This window comes from Rhincodon typus, chromosome 6 (assembly GCF_021869965.1).
Source record: "Rhincodon typus isolate 14 chromosome 6, sRhiTyp1.1, whole genome shotgun sequence".
NCBI lineage: Eukaryota > Metazoa > Chordata > Chondrichthyes > Orectolobiformes > Rhincodontidae > Rhincodon > Rhincodon typus.
The window spans coordinates 42,525,349-42,540,660 of NC_063337.1; the positions used below are offsets into that span (position 1 = coordinate 42,525,349).

The window sequence follows — 15,312 nt, forward strand, 5'->3', positions numbered from 1 at the left end:
TCATAGAGTCAGATAGCACAGAAAGAGACCCTTCAGTCCAACTCACCCAGTCCGACCAGACATCCCAATCTGACTTTGTCCAATTTGCTAGCATTTGGCCCATATCCCTTTAAACACTTCCTATTTATATACGCATCCAGACGCCTTTTAAATGTTATAACAGTACCCGTCTCCACCACTTCATCTGGCAGTTCGTTCCAGATACGCACCGCCCTCTGCATTTCAATATAAAAGACTCTGCATAAATGTATAAGGCAGAGTGGTAGTTTCCCTCCCCCTGGACCGAGAGACCCGTGTTCAACTCCCACTTGCTCCAGAGGTGTTTAATAACATCTCTGAAGAGGGCGATTAGAAAAATAGATCAAATAAAGAAAAAAATATACATTGATATTGTGTCACATTACACTATCCACAGACTGGACAAAACTCTCTTATGTACCAAGTAATTGCATAGAGTGATATACTCATGGTTAATAAAATTAAATATTGCTACGTACCATTTATAAATGTGTTGTTCCAAAGAACTTTGCCGAAATTGATCATCACTGTCCAACATTTTATTAGTGTAGGTTCAATTACTGAACAATTGAGAGACGAATAAGGGATCTATTTTGGAGGACTGAGTTGGCAAACGGCTTTGTCCTGCTGGTTTATTTTCTACAATATCACTTAGATATACATATGAAATGTGTTGCCCTACACAATCCAGGTGAATTTTCATCAGCTTTAATGGGATTGACATTCTAAGAGGTGCAGTGTCTATTATAACTGTTGGTACCAACATTGTCTAGACGTCAACCAAAATTTAACCTAGTATGCATGGTGCCTGTGTAATTGAATTGCCATTATTATAATAGTAGATGTTATTGCAGGATGCAAAATTTCAAATATTTATGACCTGAATATAATATGAGGGAAATCAAATTCCCAAGTAAACATCATTAAAACAATTTTGCTTTCAGAGACTTTTTATGATTTCTATCGTTGCATCTCTGCTCCTGAAATTCTAACTGTAATAAATTGGTACTAACAAAACACTGCTTAGCACCAGACCTATATAAAACATGGCAGCAAGGGCTCTGTTAGAAATGAATGCAAACTTTGTAACAATTTGGAATTTCAAAGTTAAACATGTAGTAGGAGTAGTGAAAAGGAGGAGGCTGGACATCAAACTGAGCTTGACAGGTGAGAGCACCTTTAATTGAATTTGTTGGACTGGATTTTACATGCCCCTGCTCAGCACTTTTTGTGATGGGGATCATGCGAAATTGTTTCATTAGTTAGCCCCTTATCTGCCTGTCTGACACAATGTCTCCCTATAATACAGCAGCCTGCCCTTTCTAGGTAAACTAATATTTAAAGATTAATTATCGACCTGGACAATATGCTGCCCAAGCCACAGATGGCTGGCAGGCACAGGCAGGTAGAAGTGTGCAGGCTACGTTTTGTGGCTAAGATGGAAAAGGCCAGGAAAGGAAGAAGGAAATTCATTAATTTGCTGCCTTGTATACTTCAGAGGCACCGCCCCAAGATACCATCCCATGTTCCTTCCATGCCATCTGCTGTCCAAAACCTAACATCCCCGCTCCCTTTCCCTCGGCTCCAGGATACCATTCCAACCTGAAACTCTGGGATTTACTTTTCCGGGCAGTCATGCTCCTCCTTGGATTCCTTCCTGCAATCCCAGCAGTGCTCACTGTTGAGTCCAGGTGTTTCTGGGACTGATGGAGCTGTTGGCCAATCACGTTTTTCCAAAATTCCCCAGTGCAGAACTTCCTCCCATTCACTGGTGGAATCCTAAATCCCAACCTCATTAGCCCGATCCCAGTGTTTACCATCAGGAGGCAGCCTTCTTTTGGACAAGTCAGATTGTGGCCACTTTTTCTTTTTTGGGGACCCAGCGGTCCATGCTCTTCCGAAAGCACAGCCCATAGCATTTTGTGATGCTAATAATCAATGGTATTGGAACATATCAAGGCTAATTCCCTGACAGAAAAATTCAGACAGACAATTGTCCAAGGAGTCTGAAACAGACATTAAGCTCATTGTCTTTTCAAAAGGCCCTGCCAAACTGGGTCGTGGCTGGTTGAATGTGCCATGATTGCTGCAAACAGTGCTCTAGTATAGAGCAGCCTGTACTATAGCAGCCAAGACAGTTGTCCCTAAAAGGATTATTAGAAGCTGAATACAAACTGTTGCTGGTCTTTTTTTTGCTTCTTCTCAATTGCTTGCCCTCCATAAGCTAGTGGCTCTCACACCCTACTCTCCAGCAAAAGGTAAGAACATTTGGGCTACAGGTGATGGTCCCAGCTCACCAGTGTTATACAAATGGGGTTGACAGACCAATTTTCATAGAATCCCTACAGTGCAGAAAAAAAACCACTCAACCTGCATCGATCCTCTGAACAGCATCTCACTTTGACCCAGCAGCCCACTCTATACCCGTAATCCTACATTTTCCATGACTAATCCAGCTAGCCTGCATATTCCTGGGCGCTATGGGCAATTTAGCATGGCCAGTCCACCTAACCTGCACATCTTTGGACTGTGGGCGGAAACCCATACTGACACAGGGAGAACGTGCAAACTCCATACAGCTAGCCACCTAAGGCTGAAATCGAATCCAACTCCCTGGCACTGTAAGGCAGGAGTGCTAACCACTGTGCCACCATTTTCAGTGATGCTGTTACTAGCCTTTTTAAGCACCACAACCAATACTGCAGCTGGAATCTATTTCTACCCTATTGCCTGCCTGGGAGCATTAGATTTACTCACCAATATTATTGCCCTGCCTTGATGGACAGGATACATTAACTTTTTTCTTGCTAAAAATGCAAGGTCATTTGCCATTTATTTTTGTTACCGGTTTCTAATTTAGTTGAATTGTTATGGCAAGGATGTGTAGCCTCCTGTACTGATATGTAATTAATAGCACCTCTCGTTTACTGTTCATCCTCAGACCTGTACAGGTTTTATGAATAACTTCTTGAATTGTAAACAATTTATGTCACCCAGATTAATTTGGATGTACTTCATCGTAAATTTGCAATAAACAAAGTGTAACTTTCAAATATAATGATTCTAGTAAGCAATTTTATCTCAGGAAATATATATAAGAAATTTAAGTGCTCACAGTGCAGATTTGTGATTGTTTATACTAATTGTTCACAGAGCATGCTGATTTTCTGATATGCACTTCTGTCAGGCGGTGCACCCTTGCTGAGAATAGAAAGCCAGAAAATGAATCTTATTGTGTGTTGAATATTAAGGGACGTGTTTCCCTGCTTTCTCCTCATGAATGTTTTCCAGAGAATTAATCGACTAATTCGGAGATGGATGTTGTTGTCTAGTAATAATAATCTGTGTTTTTTTTTTAAACTGATTTCAGTCTCAAGGCTTTTAAAAATGATATCCACTCACAAAGGAAGCATGATATCATGTCACACAAAAAACAAAAACAGCTTCTTGCCAGGTGAAGCGTAAACACTTTGATGAGAGTTTTAATCACAAAAATCAAAACTGATGTTCGGGGTTCTGGATGTGCTGGTTCAAAGAGACACTTGGGATTAAATTCAATTGCCCCCAAAGATAGGTGAGGAATCCTGGTGTAATTAACTCATAATAGAGTCATAGAGTCATACAGTACAGAAACTGGCCCTTTGAGACAACTCATCCATGCTGACCAGGCTTCCTAATCTATACTATTCCCATCTGCCTGCATTTGGCTATTTTTCCTCTAAAACTTTCCTATTCTTTTACCTGTACCAATGTCTTTTAAATGTCATAATTATACTTACTTCTACCACTTCTTTGGCCTTTGGCAGTTCGTTCCATATTTGCACCAGCCTCTGTGTGAAAAAGTTGCCCTTCAGGTCCCTTTTAAATCTTTCCCCTCTCACCTTAAACCTATGGCGTCAAGTTTTGGACATCCCTATCCTGGCTGTTCACCTTATCTATGCTTCTCATGATTTCATAAACCTCAACAAGGTCACCCCTCAGCCTCCTACACTCCAGGGAAAAAATGTCCCAGCGTCTCCTTATATCTCCAGTTTTGGTAACATTATTGTGAATCTTTATTGCACCCTTTCCAGTTTAATAACACCCGTCTATAGCATGGTGGCCAGACTGGTATGCAGTGCTCCAAATGTGGCCTTACCAATGTCTTGTACAGCAAAAACACAACATTCCAACTCCTGTACTCAATGCGCTGCCTGATAAAGACAAACATGCCAAATGCCTTCTTCACCATCCTGTCTACCTGTGATGCCAGTTCCAAGGCACTATGTACCTGCCCACCTACATATGACTGCAATGGAGGGAAAAAAGTCAATTTTGTGCTTGCTGCTCGTATCATTGAATTTCAGAATCTAGGGCTGTTGATTGGCTGGACTTTCACCAGATGACCAACTTTGTGAGTGGCTAGTACCACTTATAGTTAACTTGCATTTTTTAAGGAAGTGGTAGCAGCATATGCTAGTAGTCATGCAGGAAGTGAATCTGATCAGGAAAAGATTAACGAAAGGTGAGAGCTGACTGTCAGGGTGTCAAATGTAACACTAGCAGCCTAGATGGAGGAAATGGAAAGTAAGGATTTGATACATATTTGACTGAGATGGGGAGGAGTTTCTTCTCTCAGAGGTTGAGAGTCTTTGGAACTCCTTATCGCAGAGAGCTGTGGGGCAGAGTCCTTGTGTACATTTAAGGCTGAGATAGATAGATTCGTGATCAATGGAGAAATCAAATATTCCTCAAGAAAGCAGATATGAGGAGTGTCAGATTAGCCACAATCCTATCAGATGGCAGTATGATCTTTGTTCAGCATGCAAACACGATGGGCCAAATGGCCACCTCCTATGCTGTAAATGTTTATGGGACATTAAGCAGACAGCTTCAGGGGCCTCCTTTATACAGTGGATGGCAACCAACAAACTGCTACAAATATCTCTGCTTCAGCCTGGAAGGAGCCTGATTCAAATAAGTTCTTCACGACAGTCACCTTCGCAGTTAGTGGAAATGCTGCACTTTTGAGGTTGTAGGTGTGACTGCTACATTTCCAAGAGAAAATCTTTACAGATACGTAGCTATCTCACAAGGTATTCCTCACTGTGGTTCAAGTAGAATTACTTCCTCATGATCTGGCTGTGCTCACCACAATTCTCCCAAAAGTGTGTGCATTGAAGATGTCATTTTGGAGTCCTAAGACCATTTATAGCACTGAGAAAATTATTGCAAAAAATCCCAAGTTCTTGCCCACTGACTTCAATAAATGATATATTTGAAGCAAAACAGATTTGAACAGGCACAGTAATCAGAGCAATGCTACCCTGAAGTACTGGTGTGCAGCATTTATAATAGCTGGGCACTATTTTAAAGAATAATCTACATGACAATCCATATGTGTTGCAATATGATAAAAGCAAGTGTTCTGTTATGATAAGTAATTTGTTGTCACTCAGCAAATCTCAAATGCAGGCATTTTCAATGGCTGAGAGCCTTTTTGCAGAATGTGCTGTTTGCACAGCATAATAGCACACTAGATACCGTGGTACCAAATGCATTGATTGGTTTTCAGCTTTTTGTGCTTTTCTGAATTATTTTCCTAATAATTCTGAAAAAAATTGCCAAATTGACTGCTGATGACAACAAAAGATTAACATTGAATATTTTGCATAGCATTGATTTGCCTTTTTTTGAATGGGTATGTGTCTTTGTTGGGGCTTTAGAAAGAAGGAATTGAGTGGAAAATGTGCATAAAAAGGACAATGGGACAGATGACAATGAATGTGTAATTAAAACAGAAATAAATAGGGGCTTTGATCACCTCAACAATTGATTAAATTAGCAGCTTAATCTCATTGACCACAGGCCGAAATCAGGAGAGGCTGAGACTGCAGAATGCACTACAAACAGAAAATAGGAAAATAGGGGGAACGTATATAAAGCAATACACAAGCTTATAATCAATCATTCGCAGAAGAAAGGGAAATAAGTGGCAAGTTAGAATGTGTAAAAAGAGACATTCCCAAATTGGACAATGACAAGCTGTGGATGATCACTGGACATTTGGAGAAAGAGTGTTGAGGTCTCAGAGAGGGTGTTTAGATGGATGCAGCAAAGGACAGGTAGACTGTGTGGCCCAATGGTTAAACAGTGACAAGGCCAAGAGAATGGCTTTTAGCCATACTGGCTATGTGCAATGATCAGTATGGATATGCGGCTGCTGTGCCATTACGCTATATCCCTGAACTTGGGTACATGTGATAATAAAACCTAATTCTAAATTTTAACATGGGGTTAAAATTGGAAGTGAGGGATATCATAGGGGCTGATTGGTAAGATAAATCTCACTGGGCCTTTCAGTGAAAAAACTTGACAGAACTCACACTTAGACAAAAAAACCTTAAGATCTAATCCATGTTCTTCGTAGCTAGGCAGATCCAGGAAAAATATTGCAAGCAAAATCTAGAATTCTTCCTCATCTTCATTGATCTGACCAAAAGTGTTGATTCACTTAATGGTATAGCACTTTAGATAATCCTCCAGTGCTTTGGTCACCTGTTGAAGTTTGTCACCATCCTGAACTCCTGAGACTCTTGAATGATGATAAGACATCACCGTTCCAAGTAGTGGACCTGAAATGGACACCTCTTACATTCAGACTGGGGTCAAACAAGGTTGTGTGATCACCTGTGCCTTCTTTCATGACCAACCTGAACATCATACACATCATTTGAGAGGACCTATCACTTGAAGTCATTATCCAATATCGCCTGATGCGAAGTGCTTCAAACCTGGTCATTTCTGGGTAAAAATAACTTTATCTCCACCCTTGACCTTCAGTTTGCGGATTATTGCTGTGTGATGCTTCACTCCACACCGGACATGCAAAGGATAATAAACTTTTTCAATATTTCATAAAGATACTTGGCCTGTCCTTAACCATTCGCCAAAACAAAAGTCCTCCATCAACCTTCCCAGACCAAAATGAGCTTCTTCCTCACAATCCTCACAGGCAGGCTCAATTTGGCGTATGTATGTGCAGCATTTCATATGTCTCCACAGACCCTTCTCCTCAGGAACTATTATCAATAAAGAAGTCTAGAGACAACTGTGCCAGTGTTGCCTTCTACAACTGTGACATGTCTACAACATCAGGGACCATTGAAGGCACACTATAAGGCTGCTGTGTTGACCATCCTTCTATACTGCAGTGAGTCATGGACTGCCTACTAATGTCACATTAAGATCCTAAAGAGCCTCCACTGTCAGTGCCTTCTTCGAAACCTGAGGGTCAATTGGGAGCCTCATGTGCTGAGACTCCTCTTTGTGTTCGCTCCCCATTCCCGTCTAACCTTGTAACACCCTCCTGTCCTTGGCCATTGACTGACATAAAATCCTTCCCTTTTCAAGGCTTATGACTGTCTCATCAATCAAAGCACCAAGGTAACCCTTCCCTTCCTGAAGTCCCCCAATGTCTGTAACTCAGACTTCCACTCAGTAATTCCACACTTAAATTGCTGAAGCTGAAAACATTTACTGCGGATATGAATATCCAGGATTGCAGCACATTCCATGGTTTCCCATAGGCTGCAATCATGGCATTCTGCCATCCCTGTTGTGCCTATCTGGCTTTATCTATTTAACCAGTCAATTAATTATTAATTGAATAATAGAAAGTGTCGCTCTCCTAGCTAGGAAACAAAGGAAGAAGCCCTACCTACTACTGGAGGCTAAAGATAGATAGAAAAAGGAGCCCACTTACCCCTCTGCAGTAAATTTCCACATTAACCACAAACACCTGACTGTACACTTGGTTTATGTCACACTCCGTGTGTCCCCTTACACCCAGTCACTGAGTCCTTCACCATGAACATACTGGTGGTTAACTTGATGCAAACTTATCAGAACAGCCACATAAATACTGTCACTATAAGAGCAGGTCAGAGGCTGGGAATTCCTTAGTGATTAACTCATCCCCTGACTCCCCAAAGCCTGTCCACCATCCACAAGGCACAAGTCAGGAATGTAACGGAATATTCCTCAGTTGCCTGGATGATTGCAGTTCTAACAACATTCAAGGAACTCAGCACCATCCAAGACAAGAAATACAGCATGTTCAGAATCTATCCACCTCCTTAAATATTTATTGCCTCCACCACTGATTCTCAGTGGTAGCAGTGAGTACCATCTACAAGATGTACAGCAGTAACTCATTCAAGGTCTATTTTTGGCACTTTCAGAACTTGTGACCACATAAAGGACGAGGGTAGTGGAAGGATGGGAATATGATTACCTGCAAGTTCCTCTGCAAGCCATACATCGTCCTGATGAAATGGAAACACATTGTCATTTCTTCACTTTTTCTGGGTTATTATGACAGAACTTCTTTCCTAACAGCACCATGAAAATATTACATCCATAAGTCAGCATGATTCAAGTACATGGCTCACCATCACCTTCCCAAGGGCAATTAGGTGTGGACAATACATGCCAACCTTGCCAGCAGTGGTCACATCCCTAACATGAATTAATTTTAACAAGCTGAAGGTGAGTCTGGAGTGTGCTAGTGGTGAGGGTGGAGAGAACAGGGGAGAGATATGAGCATATTTCTTAGGTTTCCTCATTGCTTCCTGTGATTTCTGCAGCCTCAAATATCCAAGTGTTGGTTTCTTTAATGTAACCCATGTTTATGTTCCTTTTATTAGATATTCTAACCTTTGACAAAATGGACTCATCATCATAGCTAAGAGCCTTGTGTAAGCACATCAGTTGGCTGGGTTCTAACCTACAACACTCTCTCTGTTGCAATAGGAATTAAGAGCAGACATTTCCACCCTATTTGTTTTTGTGAAGTGATGATCACAGACACACAAAGATCAATTCAGATCCAACTGCTCTGCATCAACAGCAAGCCAGTTTCACATATCAAAGTTCATTGCAAAAAAAAAATCAATTTCTATGATTATATATCTCTGTATGTTGAAAATACAAAGTCATTCCATAACAAAAGGACAGGTATATATTAAGTAATTTATTCTCTTTTTTGACTCTGTTGCAGTCACTGAGCAGTTCTAGCCATTTATGTTTTTATTTCTTATTTTTACATTGCATAGCTTCTTTCTTATATCTTTGCAGTTCCACTTCATGAACTCTTCAAAGTCAACATTTATTGGCTGCATTGATTTACACTTGCAGGTGCACAATAAATTTCCAATTGTCACACTCGACTAAGCACTGCCAACCTTCTCATCCACATGACATAAAGAGGTTGTTACAGGGTCAGTGTTCAGATAAATGTAATTAACTGTTCTAATTCTGTAAAACAGTAACAAGCCAGAGGTTCATTTTTCAAAGCAATTTATTCCAAAGGTTCCCTTAAGCAATTACATTTTGACAATTCCCAATTCCTATCTATCTGATTTGAATAAAAAAAGAAGTTGTCCCTCTTGGTAAGGGAGGTCTGTTTTACTTGTACTGCTTCTGTTCTAAGATCTTGAATACTCCTCTCCAGGCTAGGAATGTTGCAAGAAGTGAAGTACAGCTAATTAATCCAGTGTCAGTACTCCCTCCCCAGCCTTCACACAGAATCAGCAATGAAATCAGCTGCCAATTTAATTGAACTAATTATACATTTGATTTAAACTGTCAGTTCACTGCCTGTAAATATAAATTGGTTCAGGAAGCAGATATTTATTGATGGAAGATAAGTTGACTAAAATTCTGCTCTTACTAGACAAACTTTTATTGATGCATTTGGCACATTTCCTTATCTTTGAAAAAAGAAGTGGAAAGCAGCCCTTACTTAGTATGCCCTGGATACATTTATATCACCAGCTCCATCTATACGCTTCTGTTCTTACACACTTACTAATTGTTCTTGTCATGTGATAGAAAGTAGTTTCTCCAAAGTTATTATTTAGGACCTTTATAAAACTTTTTTGGTTTTGTATCAGCGCTGCTTTTATTACAGAAAATGCAGGGGTTCCTTTCAGTTTCTCTGTTACATTATTGTTTTGCATTTAAGCAAATGAATAAATCAGTGCTAGGACAATAATATATTTCCCAGTTTCCATCATTTGCTTGACTTGGCAGTTAGGGCTGCAATTTCTGGGTGGAATTTAACACCTTCAGGGGCAGCTGGGAAGTCGGGTAGCTGCATAATTGGTAGGGAGAGTTGAACTGGAAAGCCCACTGCCTCTCCAAACCCATCCATGAAGCCAGTGTGGGGAAGGTCAAGGTTAAGGTCAAACTTCCCTCTCCTAGGTCAACTGAAACCTTTAAAATGCCCAATTAACAGCAAGGAAAAGTCAGATCAGATCATACAGACTGCCAGTGATGTCCTAGGGGCCCACTGAATAACCCTACTAGCCTCTCATCTCATAACTGGCCAGAGCTCAACTGAACCTGGAAAACCTGCCACTCACCTTCTCCTCGGATTCTGGAGATACTTCTGGTGTAGGGTCACCCGCAATACCGACAATGGCCACTGTACCCTGTGGCACTGTTGGGACTGCAGAATTGTTGGCTTTCCAGCAGTTCTTTGAGGTGGGCTTCTTTCCTTTAGAGGTAAGGGAATCCCAAAGGCAGGGAGCAGTCTATTTGTTCAACATTTAATCCAATCAGAGCTCCCAGAAAATAGCATAGCTTGTCCCAAGTCTGCAAGAAGTCAGCATATCTGAAAGTTCAGCAGACCCTCAATATTAAAGAGCAATGCTAATCCAGGCTCGGCACTCAATTTCTTCTTAAACTTGTTACATTCTATTCAAGTGCTGAGAATCCTACCAATGATACTGAGGGGTTACAATGTATCCTGGGAATTGAACGTTCCACAGCAACGTGAAAAAATAATGTCTTGTGCATATATAGCATCATTTACAATTTGTAGGCATAACTCGTACACACTTCACATTGTACTATAGTGAGTGATTCACAGGGAATCTTTCAGTTGTATACATTCAGTGGAAGAATCACAGAAACCCAGGAAAAGACAATAAAAATAGCATTAATTGATTTGGGTGCTGTTTAGTTAAAACAAAACTCTTCTGAATCTCTTCAGTTACAGCTGAGGGATCTTCCACTTCCAATTAAATTGCAGGGAAAAGCAGACTCTTTTGAAGCAGGGCAACTCTGAACACAACACTCATTCTGCACCTCACTGGATGCCTGCTTTACATAACATCCTGGAACCAGGCTATCCTGTAGCCACACCATTCTAACACAAACACAGGAGTGCGACCAACTAGATTGAGTTGATACTGTAGCCACAAAATTCCGAGGTTGGGGAGAGTCTAAGTCTGATTTCCACTGGGAGACGGAGACTCGAAATTTCACCAAATTTAACTGAAATTGAGGGGCGGTGATAGCAAAGATCTTCCTGTACTCCCCAAAACTTATAGAAAATTCCTTCCTTTAAATCATTAGAAAGTTTAACATAAATCATAACTGTTCCTATTCGCTCTGATTTCATTGACGTTTTCTAAACTCTGCTATGTCTGGGGAGGCAAGGAGGGAGTGAGGATACCAATTCAGAGCTGGAAAACCTATAAATGCCAGGGATGCAGAAATCCTGGTGAATTCAATGGCAAGACCTTATGACAATATTCCCATTTTACAACTACCCAGAGGCTGGATGGCTGCAAAGTAGGAATGTCTTTGTTATAAGACAGCAGCTGACACCACTGAGGTCAGTCACAGCAATGGGGAACATTGGGTGCAATGAGTGTAGGCTCAGAGTGTTTTGGAGAGAGGACGGGTGACATTTAGGAGGGAGTGGGGTGTAATGGCGGTTGGGGAGGGAGAAGATTTGAGATTCTGGGAGACTGTAGAGGGCAAATAATGGAAAGAGTATTCCAAAAGACTGTGGGGAGAGTTTTTGAAAGATTCTGAAAGATCACAGAAAGATGAAGTGGTTGCGGAAGGGGTCAGCCGATCATGGGAGAGATGGTATCTGGAGACTGGGTGCAGGGAGACAGACAGTGGCTGATGTGCTTTAGCAGCTTTGGATTTTTCTGCTGGATTTGGCTTCTACCTCACTTCAATTGATAGATTTCCCCTGTCTTGGGTAAACCAGCGAACGAGTATTAAATTATTGATAAAAGCTGAGGCATTGAACTTCATTTAAACTCCATAATTACTCAGCTGATATCTCAGAAGCTGTTTATTCATCTAATCTGAAACCTATTCCTGTGCAAACAACAATCAGTGTATTTGTGGCCATTAATAAGCAGGACTTCTCATCTTTATGAATTGAACAACCTTCTAGCCCATTTCCATCTACTTGCTCTTAAGGACAATGTGTCCCTCTTCAATGGGTGCTGGGGCCTGGGGCTGTACTATACAGCTAGTCAATTAAGTGGGCATTACCGGAGCTCGTCTCTTCTAAAGAAAGTAGACCCTACAGTAGTTGCTGGCCCAGTCGGAGGACACGTAGCTCAGCAACCTCAATATTGTCACTGTTTGGCTCTGTACTTGAGGATAAACCTGCATTAACAACCAGCCCCCTTAAATACAGGTCAAGGTTTCCAGAGCTAGTTGGGCAAGTGCCAGTGAATTGCGTGGAGTTAGATATCATTAAAGGCAGGCGGTACCACTGTCAATGAGGCAGCCACTGCCAAAATGCCTCCAAAAAGGATGCCACCGATCCCTCCCTCCCCTCTTTCCACCCCGTCTCCCAAACCTGTAGCATAGTGGCACCCTGCCTCACAGCACCAGGGAGCCAGGTTCGATTCCACCCTTGGGCGACTGTCTGTGTGGAGACTGCACATTCTCTATGTGGGTTTCCTCCAACATTCCAAAGATGTGCAGGTTGACTATGCTAAATTTCCCATAGTGTCCAGTGATGTATAGGTTAGGTGGATTAGCCATGGGAAATGTGGGGTTACAAGAATGCGGTAGTGGGGGATGGGTCTGGGTGGGATGCTTTTCAGAGTGGCCAAATGGCCTGCTTTCACACTGTAGTGATTCTATGATTCTATGTAGCCCATCAGAAGGAGTTACACTGTGGTCTCTCTAGTGGTGAACTTCCAAAGACACTGGTAAAATTTGAGCAGCGGTAGGAACAGGGCCCTTCTTATGTAGCTTAATTGGGTTCCTTCAGGCAGACAGGTCATCTGCCACATTTTTTGACAAGATGACATACTGGCAAAAACACATTGGGCACACCACCTGTTGTCTTCCCATCTTACTTCCCTATCCTTTCCACTGCCTGGCACCAGGTGGCACAGTGGCTCAGTGGTTAGCACTGTTGCCTCACAGCGCCAGGAACCTGGGTCCAATTCCACCCTTGGGCGACTGTGTGGAGTTTACACATTCTCCCCGTGTCTGCGTGGATTTACTCCGGTTTCCTCCCACAGTCCAAAGATGTACAGGCTAGGTGGATTGGCTATGCTAAATTGCCCATAGTGTTCAGGGATTGTGTAGATTAGGTGGGTTAAATGGGGGGATGGGTTTGGATGGGATGCTTTGAGGGTCTGTGTGGACTTGTTGGGCCGAAGGGCCTGTTTCCACACTGTAGGGATTCTATGATTCTATAAAAATTCAGCCCTGCCACCCTTCCATTGTTGATTGTAATGCTTTGAATGCTGATCTCACATAGTATATATACATAGGAACACAGAAAATAGGAGCAGGTATAGGCCATTCTGGCCTTCAAGCCAGTTCTACCGTTTAAGATGATTATGGCTGATTACCCAGCTCAGTTCCCTGTTCCCACTTTTTCTCCATATCCTTTGATCCCTTTAACTCCAAGAACCATTTCTAACTCCTTGCTGAAAACGTATTCAATGTATTGGCCTCAACCATTTTTTGCAGCAGAAAATTCCACAGACCACAGGCCATTAAACTGGTTGTCAGCATGAGTTCCTTTCTGAGACATTCTATGAGCCTGCTCTGACATTGACAAACAGGAATAAGCAACCCATACGAATCATTGTAAGGTCAATGAATCTTTTGCTTCATGCTGCAAAAGGAAGCCAGAGGTTGAAACTCATCTCAGGCATCATTTTGTTTAATATGCTTTTTCTAAAATTTAGTATTTCTTTCATGGCTTGGAATTTAATAAGTAACAACAGTGTGTTTAAACAGCCACATACCTCTAATGGTGAGGCAATTGAGTCATCATCTCTGCATTAGGTAAAGATAAGACTATTTTTGAAGTTTAGATAGTAAAAGGTAGGAAAGATTGGTCAACTGAATTGTTACTCTGTTAGGCCTGTCTTATGCAAGGTTGTAAGCTGCTCACCAGCTGATTGCAGCTTGACTTTATTCCCCTAGCTGTTCTTATATGGTTAAGATACTGAACAGGAAAAGAGAATACATTGCAGAACAATTGAAACACCAATGATTTAAAGACAAAGGTAACAAATCCTGTGACATTAACACTGGTGAAGTAACAAATGAAAACCAGACAATACTGGGGTGTGTAGGTAAATGGTGAAGAAAAAGATAGGAAACAATTGGCTTACCAATATTGTAGTGACATAAACAGTCCTGTTTTCTATGGCAGAAGAATCATTTGGAAACATCATCTCATTCTGAATCAGAACTAGCTTGTCTGCATCACTCCAGTAGCCAATCTAAGAAGTAGGACATAAGCAGTTAATGCCTGGACTTTCTCCTTTTCACTTTTGTGTTGCTATAATCAATATGAATCTATTCACTGAAAAACTCAGGCTATTACTATAGCATTGGCAGTTATCTGTAAGTGATGAAATAACAGGCTGGCAAAAGTTTTTGATAAAATCATTTCAGTAAAGACAATATTCCTTTAAATCAAAAGAAAGTGATGATTTCTGAGGCACTACATGTGATAAAGGGACATAAACTTATTATTATTTGTGAACTTCCCAAGAGAAGGAAAAATGTATTTTTGTTTTCAGTTTTGTGAGGATCTGATTGTTTCCAAAGGTCAGGAACTCATTTTGAACAGTATTTACAAAAGTTCCAGACAATCATGTGGCATTAAAAAAATGATTTGCAAACTACCTGAGGAGAAAATTTCCATGTTTGTTTGCAATATTATTATTCAGATATAAAAGGTTGAATTATTCTTTCTGATATTTGTAATGAGTTTGTTTCAGATAGCTCTTGTACAGTATAATAAAGTTGTGTCCTTTTGTGTCAAACGTTTACAATCTTTTCTCAAAACTACATTGGCAGCCTCCTGTAAATATTTTCATTGACTGGCTTCCAGGGTAAACAATAAAACAGCACAAGACTTTATGTCAATCAAAGATAGTAGGAACTGCAGATGCTGGAGAATCTGAGACGATAAGGTGCAGGGCTGGATGAACACAGCAGGCCAAGCAGCATCAT

At 41.1% G+C, this 15,312-nt stretch overlaps 1 protein-coding gene across 3 annotated transcripts in view; it reads right to left on the bottom strand.

The window, feature by feature from the left end:
* The window catches only part of gria4a (glutamate receptor, ionotropic, AMPA 4a), a 222,242-nt gene that overhangs the window by 70,967 nt on the left and 135,963 nt on the right, over positions 1-15,312 (bottom strand). For all 3 annotated transcript variants that reach the window (XM_048597758.1, XM_048597757.1, XM_048597759.1), the window contains exon 9: positions 14,463-14,573. In XM_048597758.1, the coding sequence (XP_048453715.1) occupies positions 14,463-14,573 (111 nt within the window). The remainder of the gene's footprint in view (positions 1-14,462; positions 14,574-15,312) is intronic.